The sequence below is a fragment of the Haliaeetus leucocephalus genome, unplaced genomic scaffold, assembly GCF_000737465.1.
Source record: "Haliaeetus leucocephalus isolate CR32 unplaced genomic scaffold, Haliaeetus_leucocephalus-4.0 Scaffold1, whole genome shotgun sequence".
In the NCBI taxonomy this organism is placed as follows: Eukaryota; Metazoa; Chordata; class Aves; order Accipitriformes; family Accipitridae; genus Haliaeetus; species Haliaeetus leucocephalus.
Genome location: NW_010972437.1, coordinates 9,118,935 through 9,146,236, shown reverse-complemented (window position 1 = coordinate 9,146,236; position 27,302 = coordinate 9,118,935). Strand labels below are relative to the sequence as shown.

Below are 27,302 nucleotides of genomic sequence, written 5' to 3'. Positions count from 1 at the left end.
GGTAACATCAATTAAACATAATACCCTTTACCAAATAGACTTTTTGCTCTCAATCTTGATCGAGTCATTTGAGAGGAGTAAAGAGGCTGCTCCCAAAAAAATGAAATAAAAAAATCACCGTTTATGAGATAGAAAGATGGGGAAGTAGTATCAAAAAGGTCTTAGCAGTGAAAGTGAGGCAGATTATTGGCATGCTTTTATTAATGACAAGTACCTTTAGCTGGTGGTACTTCTGGCTTTTTAGGCACAGCAACTTTGATTTTCTCTTCTACAACTACTTTCTTGGGTGCTTCAGGCACTTTAAGGAAAGAGATTATTTTCAGTTATACAAAATTTTACAGCTATGTTCAAAGCTTTTCAGTAGAAATTGCAAAGTAGGGAGATTCTTAATGAGGCCATTGATTTGACACGTTTATTGACTTAAGTTTCTTTTATGTCCCTGTAAAGTCTGAGGAAACACCTCAGAGTCTTTTGGACTTTCTTCTTCTACATTACATTATTTTTCCATTTTATTCAACCACCTCCTGAATCTCCATTTGACTAAGGCTGCCATTGTCCATTCTGTATTCCTTGTCACTTTCTTCTGTGCACAATGACTTCTTGGTATCAATTTTTCATCTATGCATGGGGGGGGGGGGGGGGGGGTTCTCCTGTGTTAGACATCTGTATCACTTATTCTATACTTTGAAATTATGAAATTCTCTTTTGGGGCTAATTTTTCACTGTCAGTTGGGAGAATTTCAGATCACAGAAGCCCTGTTTCCTCTTTAAGATTTCTGTTGTGGTTCTCAAGTATCAGTCTCATCTCCACCAGAAATACAACAGTATTTCTAACACACTGGTATACTGATTACAGCTATGATTCAAAAAGATGAATTTTCAGAACAGTAGCATATATAGAACTGTGGGCACAGAAAATAAAAGTAATAGGACAACACAAACAAACAATCAAAAAACTAATGTGCACAATCAAGGCAGAGGTTTTTTTTTCTCTTCCAAATTTTAGTTATCTGTAGTGCAACATACCTTTGGCTGGTGTTGGTTCTGGTTTTCTAGGCACAGCAATGGGTACTTTCTCTTCTGGAATTTTCTTGGGCACCTCTGGCACTTTAAAAAAAACAGCATTCATTTTTGTTATATTTAAGGCATTTAAAAATATATAAACTATTAAGAAGAGTCTCACAAGAAGCATATGAGAAAGATCAGATATAAAAAGAGATATGTCATGCAAAAGATGTTGTATACTATTACATACTACTAGGATTTTTTTATAAATGACAAATAAAGGGTATTTTTTTCTTTTACTGTAAACCCTACTGCCCAAGACAAAGAGAAATCTCCTCAGAGAGTCACCATTATTGATGTACAACCTTTAGGTGGTGTTACTCTTGGCTTTTTAGGCACAGCAACATTTTCTTTCTCTTTTAAGACAGATTTCTTAGGTACTTTGGACACTTTAAAGATATTAGTGTACTTTTAAGAATTACGAAAATAAAACATGCAATACAGAGATATAACACAAAACAAGTAGATGTATAAGGATACTGTGACAACAGTTACATGTCCTGGAAAGCCTCTGTGATTCTATCCCTCTGGCAAATAACAGTTTGAAGTGACTTTGCTGAGGATCTTTTGTCATGCAGTGGTGACATGCCCCGCAAACTGCTAGTTCAGACAGACTTCTAAAATATCTGAATGAATTGTTACAACCGGTTTCTGTGCCTAATGCTATTTCCATTCAAAATTAAATCAATTGATCTCTAAGTTTAACATGAGCAATGTGAAAGAGTAAGTGTATATACTTCTTGCTTGAGTATTGATAGAATTTCTGAGGCTGTTTACAGTATCTATAAACACCCATGAAGTTAAAATGTTTGTTCTGTAAATCTCACTGCATGTTGACTCAGCTGGAGTTTTTGTTATTTTTAGTCCCTTTGACTAATTTCTGATATAATTTTTGTGCCATCACAATGGATTACTCTTGGGTAGAAGAAACAAACTCAACTAATTTTTAATTACTTGACAACAAAACAAGGGGCAGAAGAAACTTGGAAGAAAAAGGAGAAGGAAAGGATATGTTGACGTATACCTTTGGCAGGTGGTGCTTCTGGCTTTTTAGGCAGAGGGACAGGTTTCTCTTCAGGAACAATTTTCTTGGGCAATTCAGGCACTTGAAAGATATTTATTGATTTTAATTTTAATTTTATGACTTAAAGACAAGTTGAGAAACAGGAAAAGGGACATATAAAACATAAATGCCACAAATCTGACACAAGTTGACCATGACTTATTAAATCAGAAACAATGTAAGAAACAGAAAATATGTTATCAGCAAAAGACTTCAGTTCTATTAGGCTATCAAAGTACCTTAGAGAATAGAAAGACAAGTCATTAAAAAATCCCATTTGTAATGTAAGTAAGGTACTAAAAGAATGAACACAAATATTAATTACATTGAACAAGAACTAAACCATGAGCATGAATAATTTAATTTTCCTGGAGTTCATGACTTTGCAGTTTGCAGGAAGAGATGATGAAGAAGATGTATACCTCTAGATGTTGGAGCCTCCTCTTTTCTATAAACAGTAGAAATTTCTTCTTCTATGTGCATCTCCTCATAAACTTCATGTACTTGAAAGATATTAGTTTAAATACTTAAATTAACTTAGAATATCTTCAGAAAACAAGACAATGTGAAAGATAAAAAACAAATAGAATCAAATATTCAAGCTCATCTTAAGATACATAGGTCTATTTTATATTAACTCTCAAAATTAGGATTCTTTCAAATGAGGGAAGAAAAAAATCTCATATTCTACCCTGATCTGACCTCTGCAACTTGCCAGAAGAAAGATGTGTGATATGTCCTAAACTGAGCTACTTCAACTGAGTGCAAAGAGATAGGCTCTGTCTATCTAAGCTCTATCACTTTTTTTTTTTTTTTTTTTTTTCTTTTCCCCCCCCCTGGACTGATCTCAAGTAGCAGGGTCACTTGCAATTGTCTCTTTTTCACATAAAGCTAGTTTTCTCCTTAAGAACAACTACAGGTTATATAATTTTTATTTTTTTTCAATTAATTTTATACTGTTGCAGCTAACCAAAGCTGCTAACTAAACTCTAGTTTATGGTAGACAGAATGTGCTCAAAATAGTTGAAGATTTATATATGAAAAAAAAAAAAATTTATCCTTCAAATCCCACTCAAAATTTCTTGTACCTTTAAGGTGTGAAGCTTCTTCTTTAGGTAGAGCAGGAGGTATTTTTTCTTTGCGGACAGCTTTCTTTGGTACTTCAGGAACTTCAAAAATATGGGTATATTTTAGAAATTTGCACTGGGAAATAAGTAGTACAGTTTTTTACAACAATAAAAATTTCTACTAGAATGATATGAAAATATATGGTATTAACCTGTGAATACAACTCAACAACTTCACTTTCTGGAGTTCACTGTTTTTCTAACTCCTAGCACTTACCGGTCTGAATTTTCTCTTCTCTGAAAAGATAGTAGTTAGGCTCTTTTTTTTCTTATCAAACAATCTTAAGGAATTTTGGCAATTTAAAGGGTTTTATTCTTTTTAAATTTCAAAATTACCAGTAAAAGCAAGGCAAAACTCCAGTGCTTAACTAAATAACTAAATTAAATAAATATTATGTTTCATACATCTATAGAGTTCTTCAGCTCTGGAATTTTATTACCAAACTATGTTTCTATGAAGAAATTTTTGTGGCTTTGTATTTTGTCCTCATTTAAAGTCTTACTTTAATCTTGAATTTATTAAAGTCCCTGACATGACTGCAAAGAGTGCTTCTGTAAACAATCTTCTGCCGCAACCTTTTAGATTTTTTTTTTTTGATATATTGTCAGAGAAAGTATTTTGGGAAATAGAACATGAGACAAGAAGTCAGAAAAATATAAGGCTAATCGCTGGCCCTGCTATGAATTTCCTGTCTACTAAATTTCTTTGTAATTGTCTGATTTTGTCTTTTTAAACTTTAAATTCTTGATGCAGAATGTATCAATCTGAGCAGCTGCTAACACAAAACAAAAATAAGAATGTATAGAAAAAGTTCCTTAAATTTGTTTTCCTGAAAGATAAATTATTCTGTCTTAATACCTGTTCATTAGTTTAACATGTGAAGAAAGATGCTGAAATATTTTTTCAATTCTTTGTAAATGGTTACAAAATGATTATGTTTTTAATCTCTGATTTCCTTGTATGCATGCTCTCTTTCTAAGATAAAAACAGACAAACAAACAGACAAAATTTACTCTTGCAGCAAGAGATCAAATGGAAGAAAACAGTGTGTATAGCACCTGGTCATGTTGTTCAAGAAAAACAAGCATGTTGAGTTTCTCACTTGGTACTTCACTTTTGAAAGAGGCTAGAGAAAATCCATTTGGAGGTCATGTACCTTTAGCTGGAGGAGCTTCTTCTGCAGGTACAGCAACAGGTATTTTCTTCAGTGGGACAGTTTTCTTTGTTACTGCAGGTACTTCAAAGATATTACATTTTTTAAAGAACATTACAATATACAAAATGTAGGTAACAAAGAGGCAATGACAGACACATAGCATCTAAGGAAACGTTAGAATGAACACATTAAATAACAGATTAGGACATGGGTGGAATGATGAAGATGAGTAACTAATTTGTAGGGAACGTGTTGATTTATAGACTGCTTGAATAATTGGTGTACCTTTAGCTGCTGGAGCTTCTGGTTCACTAGGAATAATAACAGGGACTTTTTCTTCTGTTGGAACTTCTCCGTAAACTTGAGGCTCTTTAAAGATATTAGTTTATTTTACATATTTTAATATTATTTACAAGGCAAGATTAGAAAGACAACTTATAATGCAAAAATGCAGACATGTATATGGACAAAGAGCTCTTTAAACATAAATTATTTAAGTATCTCATTTCAGCCTAATCATTTACCTACTATTGCTAGAAATGACCATTCCCAATTAGTAAAATACAAGTTTACAGAAATAGTTCATTTTATTTTCTAGTTACTTATTTCTGTGTATTAGATAGAAATTGTAACTGAATTTCACGTCCTCATCTGGCATTAACCACCTATATCCCAGCTCAAAAATTAAATGTTACGCAGGATGGCTCTTAAACCAGTGTCTACTTAAGTTCATTTCTTTGGTCAAATGTGGCTAAAGTGCTTTCCTGAACCAGAAACTTAGTTTCTCTCTTATTTATGTTTCTTTCTCCCATTATTAGAGAAGAAAAGAACACTTTAAAAATGCCAAATTATAACCAAATTTATGGGGAGAGAGGGTCTCAAAGACATGGATGGAAGTTGCTTTTAAATAATTAAAAAAATAATTGAAAATGTCTCATATTTTACAGAACAATCTAGAACATGAATGGATATACTCTCTGCAATTTACTGCTTGGTAGAGGTGTCATTGATGTACCTTCATACAAAGGAGGTTCCTCTTCTCTAGGAATAACGGTGGGTACTTTATCTTCAAGGACAGCTCTCTTATGAAACTCAGGAACTTCAAAGATATTAATTAACTTTCTTTTAGTAACCTCAAAATAATTTTCAACTTTTAAAATTCAATATAAATAAATAAACCCAGAAAACTAAGTTCTTTTAAGGTCCCAAATACTGTGCCTTTTTGAGAATGAAATATAGAGTTCTAGACATGTCTTGCTGGAACAATTCATTATGTGAAGAAATTTATAGTTTCTGCTCTCAAAGAGCATAAGCCATTTCTTTTCCCACTGTATCATCATGTTTTTTCCTTCCGATATGTGTAACCGCTTTAATGGTTTTATCTTACTAGCTCTTGCTTTATTACCTCTCCACCAGTGTCATGACCAATGTATTGGTTTCAATCCCCCTGTTTAAACTAAATTCACAACTATATTTGTAATATAAAAGCACTGAAAGTTTACATACTGGTAGCATAAGTAGTGATACCTCCTCAGCATGTTTTCATTCATAAATCAATGTATTTACTCTTTAGCACATACATAGCACATATCTGAAATGTTTACCTCAGAGTTTTCAATTTATCACTGGGTGCTGAATCTGCACTTAGAGACTAGAGACTCTTGCCAGGGTGTAAAGAACATGAGGATCATTTTAGAAGATGCTATTTGGGAAAAACAACACAAATATTTCCTTTCCATAAAATGTTATATCAAAGGTTCCTTTACCTTTCATTGGTGGAACTCCTATTTCAGGTGTATGTGTAGGTTTCTTTTCTTCAGGGACAGTTCTTTTGAGAACAGCCGGCCCTTTAAGGTATAATTTACTTTTAGGGCTTTCAAAGTTATTTGGAAGAGGTTAGAAAGAAGAAGAGCAAACATAACAAGGAAGATTCATGAAACAACAAAGGATTAAATACTTCCTGAAAGAACATCTATGTTAATTTTGAAGATTAGACAGAAGAATAACATTAAAAAAATATTCTTGAAAGATGGTCATACATTTGGATGGTGGAATCTCCTTCTTTTTCAGAAGAAATAAAAATATTCTTTCTTTCTGAATTGCTTTCATGTGTAGCTTAATGACAGAACACACATTTTTTTAAATTGACTCTCACATATTTTCAATGAATTACTTGAAACCAACAGGCAAAAAAGACTCAATCACAAACATTTGAAAAAAAACCCACAACACTGTGGGGACATAAAACTTCTCAACAAATAGTGAAGACAAAAGACTGAAATAAGAGTTCATGATTCATGAGGACAACGCAGATGAAGTATACCTTTAGCTGGTGGAGTCATTTCCTTTTTAGGAGCAGCAGGTAGTACTTTTTCTTTTGGAACAGTTTTCTTTGGCACCGCTGGCACTTTAAAGACATTGGTAGTTTTTTAAGAACTTTTGCAGTATGAATATTATGTAAGAATAAAAGTTAAACAAAAGGCAAACAATGCAAAGAGAAAATCTAGAAAACTACAAAATACAGTGTCCTCAGTTGCTACTGAGTGGTGACCTTGCAGGCCACCCATCCAGACTATTTTGCTTGAATTCACATAGCTCGAGGCTTCAGTATTCACTGAATGAAAAACACTGCTCTTCTTGGATGATTTTTTGACTAGTATAAGCCTTAGCAATTAGGTTTCATGAACGATTAGCTCTAATTAATAACAGCTGGGAATATGGTAAGGTTTTAATTTTCTATCAATTAACTCCCAGTCTTTATGCAAAAAAAAGACCCCTTTCCCACTGATTTCATTTTGATAATTTGTATGAGAAACAGCTATAAAAGATAGCACAAAATGAATTTCTGGCAAATTAAGTGCTCTGAACAGAAAATTACAGAGCTCCAGACTGGTATAGAAACTCTGCTAGCATCCACTGACAACTGCTATTCATGACACTTATCTTTTGTAGAGCCTGATACGGAGGACACCTATTAAGATTGTATGCACTCCAGCACATGATTAGGTAGAAGAAGGTCCTAGGTTTTTAGGATTCTGTAGGAAACTAGTTTCACTGATATGGTGCTATAGCTCAACAGACTTTTATTAATTTATTCATCTGCTTGTTTTCAATGATTAGCTATAAAATGTCACTTATAATTAAATCTTGAAGGTCCTGCCTACACTTCCTTTGTCCTCAGAAAAGAATTAGTCTCAGTTTTGATTTGTTAAAGAAATATTTTTTTAGTAACTTAATCCCTGTCTTTGACTGTACTGTGAAAGAAAGTTAAGGGTCTAGCAGTCAGACCAGAATAGGTAAATTAATGGATTTGGGGATTCAGAGACTTGGAGCAGAAGGCTATGTTTTTAAATTTATCTAATACCTAATGTACCTTTAGCTGGCGGAGCTTCTTTTTTAGGAACAGGAACAGGTACTTTTTCTTCCGGCAGGGGTCTTTTAGGCACCTCAGGCACTTTAAAAAATATTTCATTATGGATTTTAAGTTATTTATGGGGAATTACCACAGATACAAAGACAGCAAGCAGAGAAATCACTCATTTGTAGAGTAACCATCTCATCAATTATGCAGAGACAACTGAGCAACCACTCGTCTCAGAGTTCTTGAGCAATGAAAGATAAAGAATATCAGTGTACATCTTTCTGGTACATTTTAGATGCACTTTCTGTTTAGCATGAGGGATCCTATGATCATAAATTTAAATTATGACAGGGAAGGTTCTAAAAGAGTTTTAACATCTCTGTAACTCACAGGAGCTGAACTGGGCAAAAGAAACTAATATTGACACATAAAAATATTTGATACATGTTGAAGCTGAACTGCATCAGAAAATTATCATTTACTTTGCTCGTGTCATATCTACACTAGCTCACTCTTCAGCAGTCAGATAGGGAGTCCTCCCATTCCACTCTGAAGGGAAGAATTCCTTAGGAAGGAGTAGGAGAGAAACAATCTTTGAATGGATTTATCATTACCAGCAACAGACACACATAGGACTACAAACGGGGAAAAATATAAATAAATACCCTAAGGAGGCTTAAGCAGTAGCTGGGAACTCAACAAACTATAAGAATGAAGAAAATATGACTTGATGTACCTATAGCTGGTTGGATTTCATAAACCTCCTCATATTTTTCATAGATCTCTTCCTTCTCCTTTAACTCATACTTTTCGTAGACATCTTCTTTCTCCTCAGCCTCCTCTTCGTATTCCTGTTCCTGAGTCTCCTTATATTTTTCAGGTTCTTCGGGTTCCTCATATGCCTCAATTTCTTCAGTTTCCTGAACCTTCTCAAACTCTTCAATACTTTCATACATCTCGTACTTCTCATACTCTTCATATGCATACTCATACTTCTCCACTACAGGAGCAGGGACTTTTTCTTTCCGGGCAAGTTTCTTGGATACTTCAGGCACTTTAGAAACAGTATTATTGTTATTACCTTACAATGATTTAATTTCTTTTTTTTAGAGTTAGTCAAGACAATCCTCATAAACCAGAAAAGGTACATGATAACCACAAGCATAAGTTACATTAAAATATAAGAACATGCTCCTGAAACAGTATATATATTACAAAGGATTTTAGGAATGAGGAGGAAAAACAAATATTTGGGAGGAATAAGAAGAAATACATCTGTACCTTTAGTTGGTGTTGGTTCTTTAGGTTTGGGCACAACAGTTGGCACTTTCTCTTCTGCAACAGCTCTTTTACGCACCTCAGGGACTTTAAAGATATGGATTTCTTTTAGGAATTTTTTTAAAAAAACACCTTAAAGCAGTATAAGTTAAAAAGTACACAAAACAGAGCTTTATGGTTCTACAATGCGAACATTGATAATGAAGAGTTTTAACATCAATTCAAGCAGAAATCTCATACAACAAAGACAAAAGTTAGAAAGAAGAAGGTCAAGAGTATTTTTAGCACAAATATTAATTATAATCAGGAGTATATATACCTTTTGTAGCTGGAACCTCCACTTTTTCAGGGGGGGCAACAGGTACCTTCTCTTCAGGAGCAACCTTTTTAGGCATCTTGGGTACTTTAAAGATAGGACCTAACTTCAGTGTTATTTTGCACAGTTTTTAAATAGACACAAACCCAGAAGCTTACAAACAGCAGAACAGAAACTTACAGACAAACAAATAGTATAGTGACAAATATAATATGAGACAGACATACTAAAATGTTCCTTGCTAAACTCAACTTGTATGAAGAATGTTATCTATTAATGATAATAGCATTTACAAACTGCAGTACCTTTGGCTGGTGGAGCTGGCACCTTTTTAGGAAGAGGTGCTTCCTCTTCAGGAACAGGTTTCTTAGGCATCTTCGGCACTTTAAAGACATTATTTTATTTTAAGAATGTCATCCACCAGTAGTATGAGAAAGACAACAGAAAACATACAAACAAACACAATGAAATAATAACTGATCTGCAGAATATATTTTAAATATTTTAAAGATGAAACAGAAATAAGAACAAACCACACTTTATATCCATAGGCAGAGTTCTTGAACAAGTTATATCATTTCAGAACTTATTTTTCACTAGGAATTTGACAGGCACTCTAAGACATCGATACAGAAAGACAGCAGGGACACAAAACTAACATAAGTAACAAACAAAATAAAATAGAGACACTGAATGAGAATAACAACACATTGTTTTCCTAGGTATTAATTTATGTACCTTTTGCTGGAGGAAGCTCCAGTTTCTCAGGTATTTTTTCTTTTGGGACAGGTTTCTTAGGAATCTCTGGCTCTTTAAAGATATTATTTTGCAAACACATTTTAAAATTAATTTCAGAGCATTAAAAACATGAAAAAACATGAAACAAGATCACAAGCTCCCCAAAAAGATCATTAAGATTTACATACAACTTAGAACAAGAAATAAAGATCAATTTTAATGAACCAAAAAGATCTCATGAGTAACTTGCAAGAAAAGATTGTGTACCTTTTGCTGGCATAGTTTCTTCTGGAATAGTTTCCTCTCCTTCTTCCTCAGGAACAAAAATGGGAACCTTTTCTTCAGGCACAACTTTCTTTGGCACCTCAGGCACTTCAAAGATTATTTTAAGAAATTTACTTTCAGAACATCACAAAGAGAAATTCATAACATAAAACACAAGGACACCAACTTTAAAGTAACTATAGCAATAAAGATAAGGGAAACTCTATTAGTTATTTTTCACTCCCTGAAAGCAGCAAGGTGCAATTGGGTTGTAAGGATTATATGAGAATTAGCTCTTTTACCCAATTCTTAATTACACAGCATCATTTCCAATGGAAGATATTAGCAAGGTATGCCACAAATGAGAGGTTGTAGAAGATTATTAGAATCTAATTTTTTACATAAAAATCTTCCAGTGTCTGCTTTTCAATTTTTTTTCTAAAAAACTCAGCTGCTGAGGTAGAATTTGCTCAGCACCAAAGGGTGGCCTCTGCAGTAGTCTGTCTCCACTTTGAATACTATATTTAGGGTATATCTTCTGGTTATTTGTATGGTCAGTTGTGATTTGATGCTATTTTTATATAAGTTTACCTTAAAGTCTTGAGATTTTAGCATACTTTGAAGGTACAAGTCAGAATGATCTCCCTGAATTGAAGAATTTCCAGGTAAAGGCCCATAAAATATTATTCCAGGTATTTGTTTAAACAAATTTTAAATGTAAACATTAGTTCTGAATAATGATATTACAATGAATTACTTAATTCACAGCAATCACTTAAAATGGAAAACAAGCAGATCATTCAAGGCCTGATTCTCAGCCCACTGAAGTCAATAACAAAATAGACAATCAAGCCCTGCCTGAGACCTAGCACTAGAGGGGAGCAGCAGGGTGCTATAACCAAGGATCTAACTTTACATGAGTACAAATTTATTTTTAAAATAAGGTTCCACTGAGATATGAAAATGTAAGGGAGAGGAATTATCTGCATACACCACAATGTGATATACCTTTAGCTGGTGGAATTTTCTTTACTTTAGGAACTGCAACAGGTACTTTTTCTTCTGGGACAGCTCTCTTGGGCACCTCTGGCACTTTAAAGATATTGTTTTGATAAGAAATGTTCAATTACTTTTAGAGCATCAAAGCTACTGAAACCACAGAACAAATTCACAAAGACCAATAAGAAGAAGAAAACTCCCCTCAGAAGGATAATGAAGGTTTACATCCAGCTTAAAACAATCAATAGAGATGAAGATCTTTAAATGAACTGAACAAAGCTCTCTGATAATTTTCAAGAAGGAATGGTGTACCTTTTGGTGGTATCTCTGGAACAGCTTCCTCTTCCTCTTCCTCTTCCTCTTCTTCTTCAGGAGCAAAAATAGGTACCTCTTCACGGCGAGGTTTTGGTATTTCTGGCACTTCAAAGACAGTATTTAATTGTAGAAAACTTAGACACAACATCAGAAACTGAGAGACATCTTACACAGAAGCTAAGAGTATGAATCAGCAAGTACCTTTGTCACAGACTGCTATGATACTTCAGTTAAATTCTAATAACAAATGTACAGAAACAGTAAGAAGCATCATCCACATGTTCAGTTATAAGAAGAGATAGCTTTGGTTGGTGGAGGTTCTGGCTTTTTATGTACAGGGACAGGTACTTTTCTGGAACTTTCTTGGGCACTTGAGGTACTTTGAAGCCATTTTTGTTCAAGAAATTAATTTTCAATGTAACATAAAACATAGTAAAGTGCGAACTGTATAACTGATATTAACATAACTACACAAATACAGTAAAATTTGTGTATGAAATATAACATTGATTTTATCCATAGATTTATGCACAGATGTAAACTTATAAACATACAGACTACAGCATTACAAACTGGTGTAGTAAGGCTAAGGGGGAAGTCTGGCTGTTTAGGTACATTGTTTATCATTTGGAGCATCTGTTTTTGAAACAGCAAGTAATTTTAAATAATTTAGATATATAAGATTCAAAAGAGAAAGACAATACAAGACACAAACATAGAAACTTTCAAAGTGTAGAATAAGCATAGCACCTGTGACTAACAGAAACAGCCACAACACAGTGTTCTGATCAAACATAGGTCAGTGAGTGGTTCTGTATCAAACACACTAGGATAAGGAATGGGATTGTTACTTGCAGTCTTCTAAAGCTGAAGAAACAAAACTAGAATTATGCAGTTGAACCAGAAACTGGTGTACCTTTGGCTGGTGGAGGTTCTTCTACTTTTTTACGCACTGGGACAAGTACCTTCTCTTCTGGCACAGGTTTCTTTGGTACTTCAGGCACTTTAAAAATATTATTGTAGTTTAAGAATTTTATTTTTGAACCATAAGGTAAAGAACAATTATAGAATCAATAAAGTGGAATGACAAGAACTGTCAAGAATAGAAAACTCTCTTCACTCTACACTACATTAAAGAGGAAAGGTGAACAAACACTGATTTTTAAAATATTTTTTTTTTAACACATTCAGCCAAGGGCTGATATACCTTTGACAGGTGGAACTTCCTTCTTTTTTGGTACAGGAACAGGAACCTTCTCTTCTGGCACAGGTTTCTTCGGCACGTCTGGAACTTAGGAAGATATTATTGTAAATTGAGCCTGGCATAAGACTGTAAAACACCATGAAGCACAAGCCAGTGACACTAAACAATTGAACACAAACACAAAGAACCACAACTCTTAAGAGCAACAGTCTTTAACTATTCTAGTGTTTAACACAAGCAAGAAGATAAATGAAGTCTAGAAAACCTTTCTGATCATAGTTAACTACAAGTTAATATACCTTTAGCTGGGGGAGCTTCCTTCTTTGGCACTTGGACTTTCTTTTCAGGTACAGGTTTCTTTGGCACCTCAGGCACTTCAAAAACATTATTTTGGTTAGAAAATAATCCACAAACTATTCAAAACAGAAATGAAACTAAAAAGACAATGGCACAAACATTTCATATGAAGACACCCCTCCAAAAAGAACAGAAAAAAATAATGGTCAAGTAAGGCATCTGAAAAATACTGTGAATTACATATTCAGAGGAAGTCTGCTAACATAGAGACACAATATATACCTTTTGCTGGAGGAGCTTCTTTTTTCTTCAGAATAGGTGCTTTTTCCTCTGGAATAGGCTTCTTGGGAACCTCAGGCACTTGAAAGATACCATTAATATTTTAGGTATTTACTTCTAAAACAACAGGAACTTCACAAGCATCACAAATACATACTCAAAACATACAGATATGATTTAACATAGTTTGATCATAAAGACAAAATAAAATAGCAAACAGGTTATACTAACTGCTATTATGTCCACTCTTGCTGCTCAGCCATTGAGGCCATCAATAAAGATGTTTTTAATTTCAGGGGCTTATTTGCTGATCAAAAGATTGAGTTAAGACAGAGTTTGACTTTTTAGAACCAGCTATTAAAGAAGATTAAGAAGTGTCATGGTGGGGAAAATTGCAAGAATACTATTTTATTTTCTCCTCCAATTTTTGGATGTTTATTACAAACATTGTAAGAAACAACTATTTAATTGCTGTATTAGATATTTAGTGGTTTTACTACTTCTCCGTATTTTCCCCTAACATTTCTCAGACATGTAATATGTTGCACCTGATCATGTTGGATAAGCCAATTTTGTATATGTAGTGAATATATATTGCTGATTACATTTTCTTCCTGAGAAATTTCCAAGTGCTTTCTACATGTAGAAAGCAAGCACATCAATTTTATCAGTTGGTTTACTTCAAACACAGAACTATGGACACATTATAAGTACCCAGCAGTTTATACCACAATTTGTTAGGTAACGGCAATGTTTACTAGTGGTTTGCTTCAATGAAAAAAGAAAATCCTGACTGCTGAAATCAACGGATTTTCCCTTTAACTACCGTGAGGCAAAGGTTTCAACTAAAATGTATCTTAATGGTTTTTGTACTCCAAAACCCAGAAATATGCATACAAGTTTTATGATGACAGGAGAGTAATCCCACTGGCTCTGAGCATACTGAAGAAAGTTTGGAGCACATACGAATTACACTTAACTACTACAATAGAGTCAAAGGAAATTTTAGCTAATCCTAATCTTCCTGTTCAGGATTAACCTGGCTTTTGCAGTCTACAGCCTGGCCTTTTCCTTACTAGGAAAAATGTGCTAATCAATATGTCAAAATTCTACTGCAAGCAATATTAAATATTGTTTTGGCATTCATTAATTAGTCAAAAGAAATTCTGAACTTCTTTTTGGGGAAGAGACACTGAGGAATGATTTGAAACAGGACTGGAAGATATACATTTTTAAGAACCCTTAAATGATTACATAATTTTGGAAAATCAGATATCATTAGTCTATATCTTTATATTACTATGTAGAAAGGGTTTATTACCAAGATCTTGGTGTGACCTAGCTGTCCTCTCTAAGTAGTGAATACTGCGTTCATCCTGTACAATGTTGAAAATTTACACCAGTACCATAAAAATTATTCCTAAGGAAAATACCTAAAACTAAGAATATTTAAATATGGCAATTTAATAGAACTTTTGTATCTTTGCTTTCTATGGACATATATTCCCTTCAAGAAATAAACAAACAAGAACTATGAGGTTTTCAAAGGTTTCTGAGAGGACAGCAATGCGACTTGTGTTCCTAAATTTCTTCTTTTCATGTATCCTACCTATTTTCTAGATAAACATTTTTTTTTTCTGTGATTACAGAATTCTCATAAATATTTCTAAGTATTTCAAGCACAATCTGATGGCAAACTTGCACCCCAGATGAGGATGAAGTAAAGCTTAGTTAAATTTTCTTAGTGGGTTATACAGACTTCATATGAAAGAGGAATGAACATGTAGGAAATGGAACATTTAAATTTATAGAGGTAGTAGTAAAGAGTAGACATACAGCCATCACATGTTTTCTACACTATATACTAATCATTAAACATCTTGAAAAAAAGGCACACTGTAAAGCATGCTGGAACATATTAAAGAAAAACTTTGGTATATTAACAGAATGAAAAGATACTTTGGTATATTAACAGAATGAAAAGATACTACTTTGTCTCACACAAATCCTAAAATTTAAGTATACCTCTAACTGGTGGGGGAGCCTCCTCTTCATACTGGGGAATTTCTGACTCTTCCTCCTCATACTCCTGAACTTCCTCTTCATAATAAGCCGCTTCTTCTTCATAACGGGTGACTTCTTCCTCTTCATACTGAGGAACTTCCTCCTCATAGTGACTAACTTCTTCATAATGGTGGACTTCCTCCTTGTAATGGATTACCTCCTTCTCATATCTGATGGCTTCTTCCTCTTCATATTTTGGAACCTCTTCTTCCTCTTTATAGTGAGGAACTTCAACATACCCTTTTTCTTTTCGGACAACTGTCTTGCGTACTTCAGGCACTTAAAAAGATATCAATTAAAAGAATCTTAAAATTTAGCACATAGATCTTACTAATAATAAGGATTACAAGGCATTGTCAAATAAGAATTAAACAAAACGAAGAACATTCCACAGAAAACAAATCAGTATTCACTGTACATGGAACATACAAGACACAAAAAACATTTATACTGTATTTCAATACTCTATCCAGTATACCTTTGGCTGGTGGTCTTGCCACTTTTTTAGGAGGATAAATTGGTACTCTTTCTTCAATGATAGCCCTCTCTGGTACATCAGGCACTTAAAAGATACAGTACATTTACAATTAAGAATTTTTGAAAGTGTTATTTAAAAACAAAAATATTCTTGGCAAGAAACACACACACAAAAAATCTTACAAATACATGGCTGATACGTAAAAGACAGTTGTGCTTATTGACACTGGACATGTAATTATGGAAGCCATTAGACTGCTATTCAATTAAGTAACAACAAACATTTCAAGATCCCAATGTAAGCAACTGATATGATTCCTACTTCATTCACTGCTGCCATCAGTGAAGTTAAGCTTGCTAATGTGCAGAACTCAAAAGCCAAATTCAACCAATTACAAAATCATTAAATCCCACTGTCCTCTGTGGCAGCCTCTCTCCACAGCAGTGACACTTTGCACTACCTCAGTAATAGACTGAGTCCTCAATCACTGGTAACAAAAGATTTGTATAGGAAACTCTAGATGAAGATGAGGGAGCACATGGAGAAAACCTTTGTGAGTGACTAACAATGGATAAGAGCTCCGGTCTAATTAAAAGCAAAAGAATTAATTGCTCAGTGAGGAAGGTATTTTTCCTCTTCTCTTGATTGCTTTATAATGTGGCTTCTTTGTTCAGGCTTGGCAAGGAGCCATTCCCTAGAAAAGCAGGATCCAAAAGATTAAGGTGTGAATATGTTCAGGTTTTAAGATTTATTCAGGAAAGAATGCACACTATGTTTAAGCAGCCTTTTCTCTTTTCCAGAACAGCAATGCATAGGTCTTGTCTTCTGAGGCAGGTGTCTTTTTGGGAAATTTTTAGTCAATATAACTGGAAACTGCATTAGCATTTTTACATCTGGGAGACTACTAGACTTGCCAAGTTAGACAGTAACTTTCGCATTTTCTTAACAGATTGGATATCTTTTTTGATCTTTTTAAGAGATGGAATCCATTCTGTCAGTGACAGATTTGAGAATTTCTACATACTTTTGTCATGACAAGCTACAGTGAGCGCAGATGAGTGGCTGCCACAAGTCTTGATGGCTGCTAAGTGGGTGTTATTTTTGTGGTAATGTGAAGAATGATCAGCTCTTTAAATATTTGCTAGCAGAGCCCTGCTTGATATTTAACTGTAAGTGCCAGGTACATCTGCATTTGAAATCTTAAACTAAAACTGGAACTGGTAATTTTGGTTGATTTGATAACAAAAACTGCATTGTGCGTGACTGCCCTTGCCAGGAAGCTCAGGTTCCTCTTGATTCTTTTGTCCTAGCTACAGCACCTCTATGTGGTATCCCATGGGAGAACTGTTGCATTTAATGTCCTTCTGCTTTGACCATTTTTTTTCTAGACCAGCCAGCATATTACCCCTGCCTTACAGAAGGCTGGTTAAAGATCCTCTGCCATCCTTCTCTTAGTACTCATGATCTGTCTGTCCCCCCATCGCTCTCCAACAGAGAGACAAAATAGATTATTTAACTTCACACTGATATGATTGTATTAATCTTTCATGATATGAATATGATAATGTTATCAACAGCAGGACATCTGAAAGCAGTAAGTATGAGGCATCTTGTGGGTCATTTTTCACAAATCAATAGATTGCCTCCAAAAGTAATAGAGCATTGAGTTTTTTTTAAAAGCTGTGGACTTTGTTCAAAGCCCTTGAGCTGGCAGGTCCAATATATGGGATTGTGCTAAGTCTGTCAGCCAGGTAGGTGACAGCAGGGGTAAAGTTTTTTTTCTTTGACCTTCAGATTTAGGTGAGGAGTTGCTGTCACAGAACAGGAAAGGACAGGGTTTCTTTTCAGAAGAGGAAAGAACGTTAATATAAATGAAGGAAAAGGCTGCCCTGTTTCCCCTCAAAGGTCAGATAGGTAGCAAGATTTGCAAAGGAAGACCTGGAGAAATGGTTATGCTTCCACTATGACAACAGCAGTAAGCCAGGAGGAAAGATTTAAGCTTTTTGTGAGAAAGGAATGCTGTCCTGTGGTATTCTGCAAGCTTCACTTTCAGGATAAACCGGCCATCTGCACAGGACATGAAATTGTGTTTCGTTGTCTTTTTGTTGTTTGTTTGTTTGTTTGTTTGTTTTTAAAGTAGATTACAAGATGTAAATTTAAACATAAAATCTTTTTAGTCCTTTCATACCTGTGTATGAAATCTCCTTTTCTGTGTGAAGAGAAATGGATACTTCCTCTGACATAGCCCAGCGTTCTTCTTCTGTTGGTTCTTCAAAGACAGAGTCTAAAGTTAATATTTTTCTCTGGTGAAATGTCATGTACAATAATAACTACACCATTTGGGGTTTCTTAGAAAACTACTTATTATTTCCTGACACATCCCATACCCAGAGTAACTGGGAAAAATACATCTCGTAGTGTTTCTCAGAGACTCTTGTTATGATTCCCTTGGGACTATGGTGGAACATAGTGGTGGACTTGGTAGTGTTAAGTTAACAGTTGGACTTGATGATCTTAAGGGTCTTTTCCAACATAAATGATTCTATGACTTTAACATTAGAACTTCAAGAAAGGTGCCAGACCAGCAGGCTTGAAGCTCTGGTGGTATTGTACAAGGATAGCCTGTTCATAGATTAATCCATGGGCAGGAGTACCTTGTGGTGGTGGGGACACTTTTCTTTTTGGAACAGCAATGGATACTCTTTCTTCTTTTCCAATTTTCTTCAGTGCTTCTGGCACTTTAAAGATAGTAATTGTAAGAATACTAAATTCTAAAAGAAATCATATACTTCTTGACGTTCATATGAAAGAATTATGGACAAACAATTATGGGGAAATAGTACACATTTACATAGCAAAAATGCGTATAATAAACTCAACAATCACACCAGACATACAAACATAAAGACGTTTAAATTAACAGAGAAAATGACCAGCCGCAGAGTAGCTAGATAGGCATTATTTTGAAGACTATTTGTTTGGGGGGTTCCAGGAATAAGTTCCCCAGATAAATTAGACACTTTGAAACACCATGCAATTTTAGTAAAAGCAGAAATATAGTTAAATATTAAAATAATATCTACCAAAATAATACATATAATATTAGAATAACAGATATATAGAGACCAAAATACATCAAAATCAAACACCATATTGACACATCATGAAGTAAGATGGAATGATTGAGATGAAAGTAAGATGTAAAATATTTGCCTCTAGGCTCTTCAGAAATGTAATTAAACCACAGAATACCACACATAAGTAACAAAATCACTTTTCAAACACAAGAAAATCACAGAAACAGAAGACATATTTGTAAGTTTGAAACACTTCACTGAATATTGACAATGTTATAAAACATTAATAGTTCTTTTCTAAATGTATTCATTTTTATTTCACTTCTTCACTGAGTAAACACTTTCACTCAGCTTTCCAAAGCTCTTAGGCAGCCAGAGTGATCAACGAAGTTAAATAGTAGCTAGAAAATGCAAGGAATGCAGGTGTGTGACTGTTCTCTGTCACCTTCTGAATTCTTTTGCAGGTGAGAAGACAAATGTCCTTTTCATTTATAATCAAGTCAAGAGAGACTGGGATTTGATTAACCAGGCAGATGGTGAGTATGATGCACACGGACATCTGATATTTAGAAGCCTTCTCTACTTTCAAAAGAACTTGTATACCTTTAGCTGGTGGAGCTGCCACTTTCCTTGAAACTGGAACAGGTACTATATCTTCTGGCACAGGCTTCTTGGGCACTGCTTGCATTTTTAAAAAAAAAGGTTGTTTTAAAAGATTTTGAATTAATCACAGTTTATTAACATAATCAGATGACAAAACACAAATGCAGAAACTTGACATTTTTTCAAGTCAAATAAAAAAAAGACAGCAAACACTGAACATTACAGCTTGTGTTACACAATTAGACATTATAAATATAAAACAGTATTCTGAAACAAGACCTCTTGTGTAGCTCTTAAAAATTATGTACCTCTTTTTGGTGGAGCCTCCTCTTTTTTAGCAATGGCAACTTTTTCTTCTGTGATAATTTTCCTGTGCACTTCAGTCACTTAAAAATAGTAAGTGTAAGAATATTTAATTGCAATATTTGAAATGCAGCTATATATAAGTTTTTTCTACTTAATCTGATTTTTTTAAAAAGACAATGCTAAGTAAACTTCAACAGCAACAAAAATGAGACACTGCAGAAGAGTGTATTTCACAGCCATAGCACAAAGATGAGTAAATAGTCAAAAGAAAGGGGAGATCTAAACAGAGGTTACAGATACTAACAAACAAAAATTTATTTAAGTAAAATGCCTAAGCACAAATACTGCAAGGCCAAACAAAAAGAATCCCCATGGTAATAATATTCTCAGTTTGTTTACCTTTGGTTGATGGACGTTCTTCAACTTCTATCTCAAAAGTGGGCACCCGTTCTTCTGGAGGTTCTTAAAAAAGATTGTGCAACTTTAGAAAAATTTGATTGATTTCACCAACAGACATAAGATAAAAGATGAAATAACATAAATCTCATCAAGACAACACAGGCCACACTGTAGACAAATGGACATAAGTACATGTTTAATGTTGAAGAAGTTTGATATGTGAGATATTTTTTATCAACATGCATATATATTAAAAATAGAATACAGCAAAAAAAGTATTTTTTGCAAGGAACAAACCACTGATATACCTTTTGCTGGTGGAGCCTCCATTTTTTTAGGCACAGGGACAGGTACCTTCTCTTTAGGAACTGCTTTCTTATGAACTTCAGGAACTTTAGAAAAATGAGTAAGATGAGAAGGAAGATGAGAAAGAATATTAAGGTCTAATATTTGTAATTGTCTACTCTATCATTATGTGTTTTACTCAGTTAACACAAACAGTACTACTTTTCATCATACAGGATGGAATTTGACACAATCATTCATCACTGGAAACAGACACTACCCACATCAACACGTATAAACAAGACAGTAAGACAAACATAATCCCGTTGAAGATATATCAGCCACATGAGGAACTGGTTTATACCTTTAACTCCTGGAGCTTCCTTAAGGGCAGCTGGAACTTTTGGTTCAGGGACAACTCTCCTGTGCTTCTCAGACACTTTAAAAGATTACAATACATAGTTTTACAAAGAGGAGGAGTATCACTGTAACATGCACATATTTCCTTAATACAAAAAACCACAAATGGAAATAAACATACAGTAGCAACATGACACTCAGAATGATGAAACAACCAATATTTTGTAATGAAAAGAACATATACCTTTAGTGGGTGGGACTTCCTCTCTTTTAGGAACAGTTACCCTCTCCTCTATGTAGTAAGAGTCTTCTTCACTCACTTAAAAAGAGTAAAATAAAAAAATACTTGAGTTTAAGTATTTGACATCTGTTACTGTCTTTATGGCCCTAGTAAGCAACAAAATATTTGTTAGACAAGAATAAACAGTGTGCTTTTACTAACAGGGACCTCTGGTATTACAAAATTTACATTCAAACCATCCTGCTCCCTCTGAAGCCAATGGAAAAACTCCAAGCAACTTAAATGGATCTGAGATTGAACTCTCATCTTGTATTTCTGTGTAGTTTGAAAATGCTCAGTATTTGAAATACTAGATCAGCACTTTCCATTCCTCTGTCTACTAGTTCACTAATGTTGGAATTTGTCCACTCTGAGAAAGCCTCTCTCCCAAATACTGAGAAAATTCCTTGACTAAAGCCATCCCTTGAAAATACTTTCTACGGTGTGACTTGTAATGGAAATTGAGTCAATCAGTGTATGTTAACATCCTTCACAGCATTGTTACCACCAGTAAACTTACAGGTGGAAACAATTTAGTCATTTTCCTGTGAAATGGTCTGAGGAACCAGAGTGCACCATGATATTCTGAAGGACCTTTACTTCATCCAAGCAACCTGGTTGAAGAGGAACTTCCAATAGAGAATTTTTGTAAAAAAAAAAAAGAAGGGCTGATAATTCTCAACATCCAAGAGATACCTCATTATTTTCACTGTACCAAAACAGGATTAACTACTACACTTTTCAAAAGCAAGTAATAGAAATTGTACACATTCTTAGCACTAAAGTTCATAAGATGTGAAACATTTATATAGTAGTAAATTTTTCTTTATGAATAGAGTAGATATTAATCGACACTATTTTTGGTACAAAACAAAAATGACTTTTTGCTTTTGCCTAGTATTCCTGAATTGTGGTCGTACCTTCAGAAATCTCTTCTTTGTGAATGGAAATAGACACTTCCTCCATTTCTTCTTCAGCCCATTCTTCAACTGTTGGTTCTTTAAAGAAAATTATTTGGTTTAGTATTTTTGCTGGGTGGATGGATGGATGGATCAAAGGATGGAGAAGATGAAGACCAATTCATACAAGTTCTATATGACAATGACAGATAAGCATACAATGCAGAAAGTGCTGTGCACACACATATGTATGATTTGCTCTAAATGATGTGTTTTGTCCATGCCCCATGTACTCTATTGTATGCTGTTGTAACTTTCAAATATCCTTTACTGGTCAACTGTCAGTACACCAGAATTCCTCAGCTCCCCAAACTTCCCCATCACAACAGCTAAGAGGGGAAACAACAGCCAAAGAACTAGAGGTTGCTCCTTGATCCAGCTACATGAAAGTGAGAAGGACAGGAATGAGATGAGAAGGGTAGGTCAAGAATTGAAAGGAAAGCCTGGCATGTGCACATCTACAAATGTGACTGTATTAGGGAAAACATCAATTTGTTCTGGGGTAAAAGGTTAATTTGCAAGAGATAAACAGAAACTAACACTGCACGTATCCATATGAATATATATTTTCATGTTCCTATTTTAGATAGATAACTTCCATATCTGCTTTTAAAAACTCATCTATGCTTTTTAATAGAATATGTGAATTGTCTTGACTGACTAGTTATTAATGGGATATAAAAACTGTCAAAATGTTGATTTCAGCTATCCTGAAGCAGATATTTTGTGGCATTATACTGACTTAAAACAACTGATCTCAGCCTTCCCTGAGTACGAGAATGTTAAAAGAGCTGGTGAGAAGCTAACACTGCAGAGAGAAATAATATCATTATCTGCAGGGCTACAGAGAGCTTTGTAGGGAGTATGACAAATAGATGGTTACAGTCCTAATTCGCAGAGTCTAAACTCAACGCTATACATCCATACTTCTTACTATGATTTCATGAGAGCCTGATCCGAAGATCAGTGTATTCAGTGGTAGAGTTTCCATTCCTGTCAATGGGGTGGGATCCTAGCATTCAAGACTGAAATGGTAAACGCACTCAGGAGGCTCTTAACTGTCTGTAAGTCTGTAAAACGTTCAAGACAAAACTCATGAAGGTAACTAACACAAAGTTTTTGTGTGTTTTAATCTTGGTATTAGAACAATAGACTTGTAGACAAAGCACAAGTTTCTCAGTATTGTCTGCTTATAGTGTACCTTCATGTGGTGGGATTTCCTCTGGAATGTCAACAGATATTCTTTCTTCTGTAATAAGTACTCTTTCTTCAAAAGTGGCTTTCTTCTGCACTTCAGGCACTTTGAAAGATAATAATATTAAATGTATGCTTTTCTAATTCCATTGTGAAAGCCATGTTGCAAATTGCTAATCTAAGTTTCCAAAGAATTGCTTGAGGGTACTGAGCACATAACACATAACAAATTTAATATTTAGGAATAGTATTTTTACAAGTATTGCACAACACATACAACATACTGTAATGATTCATTGTCACTAAATCAGAACAACAGAATTCACAGGGGAAGCACAAATCAATGGCTGATAACTATACAGAACATATAAACAGAAGCTGAGAAACAGCACATTCTTTCATTCTGCTGGAAAGCATACCTTTAGCTGGAGGAGCCTCAACTTTTTTAGGAACAGCAGGAGATACTTTTTCTTTAGGAACAGGTTTCTTAGGAACCCCAGGCACTTAAAAAAAAGGTATTTACTTTTAGGACCTATAAAATGCAAAACTGGCATAGCATCACGTAACAGAAATGTATCATTCAAGAAGATTACACATGGACATATTTTGCTTACAAAACACAACAGCTGAGCAAGCTGAGACAAATGCAATGTTCCAAAGACTACAATAAATGATATTACAGTGAACAACATTGTACCTTTTGCAGGTGGAGCTTCTTCTACTTTAGGAACATGTGGTACTTTTTCTTCTGGGGCTGGTTTCTTAGGTACTTCTGGCACTTCAGAGAATTATAATAATATTAAGTAACTAAAATTACAGGTGTTTTATGACTGCATCTATAACAGTTATCTGCAAAACTGACACAAAAGTTACATAGCTAATGTAACTGAAGTATAACTAAAACCAGATTAACTTAAGAATCAAAACCAAATTGGATATAAACAAGATGCTTAAGATAACAAGAAAAGAATGTTTCTTATTTAAGTGTACCTTTAGGTGGTGGAGCTTCCTCTCTTTTTTGAATAGCAATTTTTTTCTCCGGGGGAGCTCTCTTAGGCACCTCTGGCACTTAAAAAAGATAAAATATAAGATAACTGAATTCTATACTTCAAAGATTTATTGCAGTATTATAGAATTTCATTAATCCATTTATAAGAATATCAAGACACACCACATAACACATTCATACACTTAACATATAAAGGTATGAGACAAGAGCAACAAATATTTGGGAAAAAAAAAAAAAAATCAAACCAGTCTCTGCAAGCCACTTTTTTAAAAACACAGACATGCTAACGTACAGGCTAACAGACACACACAAAAGATATTCAACAGGTACATGTACACTCCATCACTGAGTATACCTTTGGGACGTGGAGGTTCTTCTTTGGGAACAGGAACATGTACTTTCTCTTCAGGCACAGGTTTTTTAGGCACTTCAGGAACTTAAAGGTATTAAAATTTGTTTAAGTAATCTTTCTAAGGCTTTTGAGTTTGTCTTAGATGAGAACAGACATACAACATAACACACAGACTATAGTTATCATATGCTTATATTGAGAAGCAAATAGTAGTTAGGAAAACAGCACAATAGTACAGGACCGGTTAAAGCGCACATTCAAAAGGTACTGTACCTTTTGCTGGGGGAGCCACCTCCTTTTTAGCAACAGCAATTTTCTTTTCTGGAACAGGTTTCTTGGGGACTTCAGGCACTTTGGAAAACATTGTCAAAGTGAGAGAACTTTAGTTTTTGGACCACTTATCCAGACTTCAGTAATCCAAGATTGCTTTAGAGAACATAGTGTCTGCACAAGTAGCTGAGTACTGCAACATAATACAATGTACAACCTTTTTGGACATACAGTGGACTATATGGGAAAGACACTATCATACAGTATAAAATTCCAATGTTAACATTACTGCACTATCAGTTTTCATGGCACTCTATTGAAGTAAACACAGCCTACTCTTGTCTGCAAAAGCCATACAACCTCAATACAAACAACAAACACAAGATTGTTAGCAAAGAGAAGGGCCAAAGCTGAGACAAATGCAAGCTGTAAGCTAAGTTATAGCACAAATGAAAAAGTGAAAGTATGGAGATAACGCAAAATCAAATAATGCATATGGAGATAATGCAAAACCAAAGCCACATAGAGAATAAATTCATAAATATATTCAAGAAAACATGAAAAATAATATAATGAAAGACAATTTGTTTGGTTTTAGTTTTTTTACTAGGGCAGTAGAAATACCTTTAGCTGGTGGAGCTTCTTTTTTAAGGACAGGAGTGGGCTTTCTCTCTTCTGGAACATGCCTCTTTGGTATCTCAGGCACTTTAAAGAGATTGGTGGTGAACACTTAGGAGACAGTAAAAATATTTGGCAAATCACAGTAGGCTACTTTCAACACGCTGGACAAGCAAACACTATATGTCAAAAAATAGACTGTTTTGTCAAACAAATACAATATGCGCATCTCAAAAAAAGCTATTTAAAGAATTATTTAAAGCAGTGATGAAGAAGAATTAGATTTAGAAATGCAGTGGGGCTTGAACTTTTGAGAGTAGAGCCATAGAGAAATGGAAAGATCTCAGTTCTGATATGCTATCCTTTGGTAAAGAGTGGTACAGGCAGATAACGTGGAAGTTCAGAAAAATGGAGCGCATTTTCTGAGCACTACAAAGATTTTATTTACCTTCAACGTGAGGGATCTCCAGTTCTGTAGAAATGACTTCTTCTTCCTCTTCTTCCTCCTCTTCTATTTCCTTATGTGCTACAATAGGAATTGTAAAGATATTAAATTTGGATAGGAAATATCAACAACTGTAGTAAATCTGAAAAGCTTTTAAGAAGATATTATGCGTGTCCAATACACAAAGGTCACTGAAACACATATGCTAATATGTAAAAAAAATTTCATCCAGAAAACCGAGAGCATGTGCAAAACTCACAATGAGTTTTGAGTAACTACAGATTCAAATTTTTTTAAAAATCTTAAACATTGATTAGCCTCTCATTCTTAATCAAGCTACCTTCAATCGGGTAAACAGCTTCAAAGAATCTTTCTTCAACTGTTTTCTCATGCTCTGTTGGCTCTTCAAAGAAAAGCATTTGAACAATGTTAAGATAAAATAGTTGAAATGTTGACATCTATTAATCTAAAGAAAACTGAGGCTACATAACACAATAAACAAAAGAAGCAATGCATAATGAAAGACAAGTACACGATGTGTCTAAATATGTAATTTGCCATACATAAAAATAGATTAAAAGAGAATCTCTTAGGACTGAAATATTGTTTTGATTTGGGTGCACAGATTTTTGGTTTTGTACATACCTGTGACATATGAATACTCTTCTTCTCTGTGGACAGAAACCGACATCTTTTCTTCTGAAACAGTCCATGTTTCTACTGTCGGTACTTTAAAGACAGGATTTTGTTTTAGTATTTTATATTCTAGATCCACATTAGTGGTAGTCAGCATGTGAGTTTTTATCAAATCTGTATCTGTATTGCACATTTAAGTCTTAGACATATTTAGACAGTCAGTATTCATATTCTAAAATACTGAACGCAGAACAAACATACAATTATAATATTTAACATCTGTTAAAGACTGAAGACACAGACACCTTTAACCTGAAAATTTAAAATAAATGCATGCACAGGATTTGGAAATAGCATATTAGAAGAATTCCAAAGGCAGTTCTTCAAAGAAATGTTGGGTCACTGGGCCATTATTAGGTAAGCATAGGCCAGCAGGCAGAATAGATGAAGAAAAAGCTAAATCATACTGCAATATCCTGTAGGCTGTTTAAACAACAATCAGAA

General features: G+C 34.4%; 1 protein-coding gene across 1 annotated transcript in view; it reads right to left on the bottom strand.

Annotated features, from left to right (window-relative positions):
* Positions 1–27,302, bottom strand: part of TTN (titin) — a 242,040-nt gene that overhangs the window by 122,198 nt on the left and 92,540 nt on the right. Inside the window, 44 exon segments of the mRNA XM_010569298.1 lie at positions 215–298; positions 1,027–1,107; positions 1,371–1,454; positions 2,090–2,170; positions 3,217–3,297; positions 4,413–4,493; positions 4,698–4,781; positions 5,428–5,562; positions 6,736–6,819; positions 7,786–7,866; positions 8,510–8,827; positions 9,055–9,183; positions 9,371–9,454; positions 9,673–9,750; positions 10,106–10,177; positions 10,373–10,477; positions 11,378–11,461; positions 11,681–11,837; positions 11,987–12,030; positions 12,033–12,062; positions 12,600–12,686; positions 12,891–12,974; positions 13,187–13,261; positions 13,467–13,544; positions 15,489–15,806; positions 16,006–16,089; positions 18,194–18,289; positions 18,660–18,776; positions 19,994–20,071; positions 20,391–20,453; positions 20,699–20,782; positions 21,040–21,114; positions 21,280–21,354; positions 22,236–22,313; positions 23,476–23,574; positions 23,888–23,971; positions 24,166–24,246; positions 24,459–24,536; positions 24,833–24,913; positions 25,103–25,180; positions 25,724–25,828; positions 26,166–26,243; positions 26,503–26,565; positions 26,808–26,978. Coding sequence (XP_010567600.1) covers positions 215–298; positions 1,027–1,107; positions 1,371–1,454; positions 2,090–2,170; positions 3,217–3,297; positions 4,413–4,493; positions 4,698–4,781; positions 5,428–5,562; positions 6,736–6,819; positions 7,786–7,866; positions 8,510–8,827; positions 9,055–9,183; positions 9,371–9,454; positions 9,673–9,750; positions 10,106–10,177; positions 10,373–10,477; positions 11,378–11,461; positions 11,681–11,837; positions 11,987–12,030; positions 12,033–12,062; positions 12,600–12,686; positions 12,891–12,974; positions 13,187–13,261; positions 13,467–13,544; positions 15,489–15,806; positions 16,006–16,089; positions 18,194–18,289; positions 18,660–18,776; positions 19,994–20,071; positions 20,391–20,453; positions 20,699–20,782; positions 21,040–21,114; positions 21,280–21,354; positions 22,236–22,313; positions 23,476–23,574; positions 23,888–23,971; positions 24,166–24,246; positions 24,459–24,536; positions 24,833–24,913; positions 25,103–25,180; positions 25,724–25,828; positions 26,166–26,243; positions 26,503–26,565; positions 26,808–26,978 — 4,287 coding nt within the window.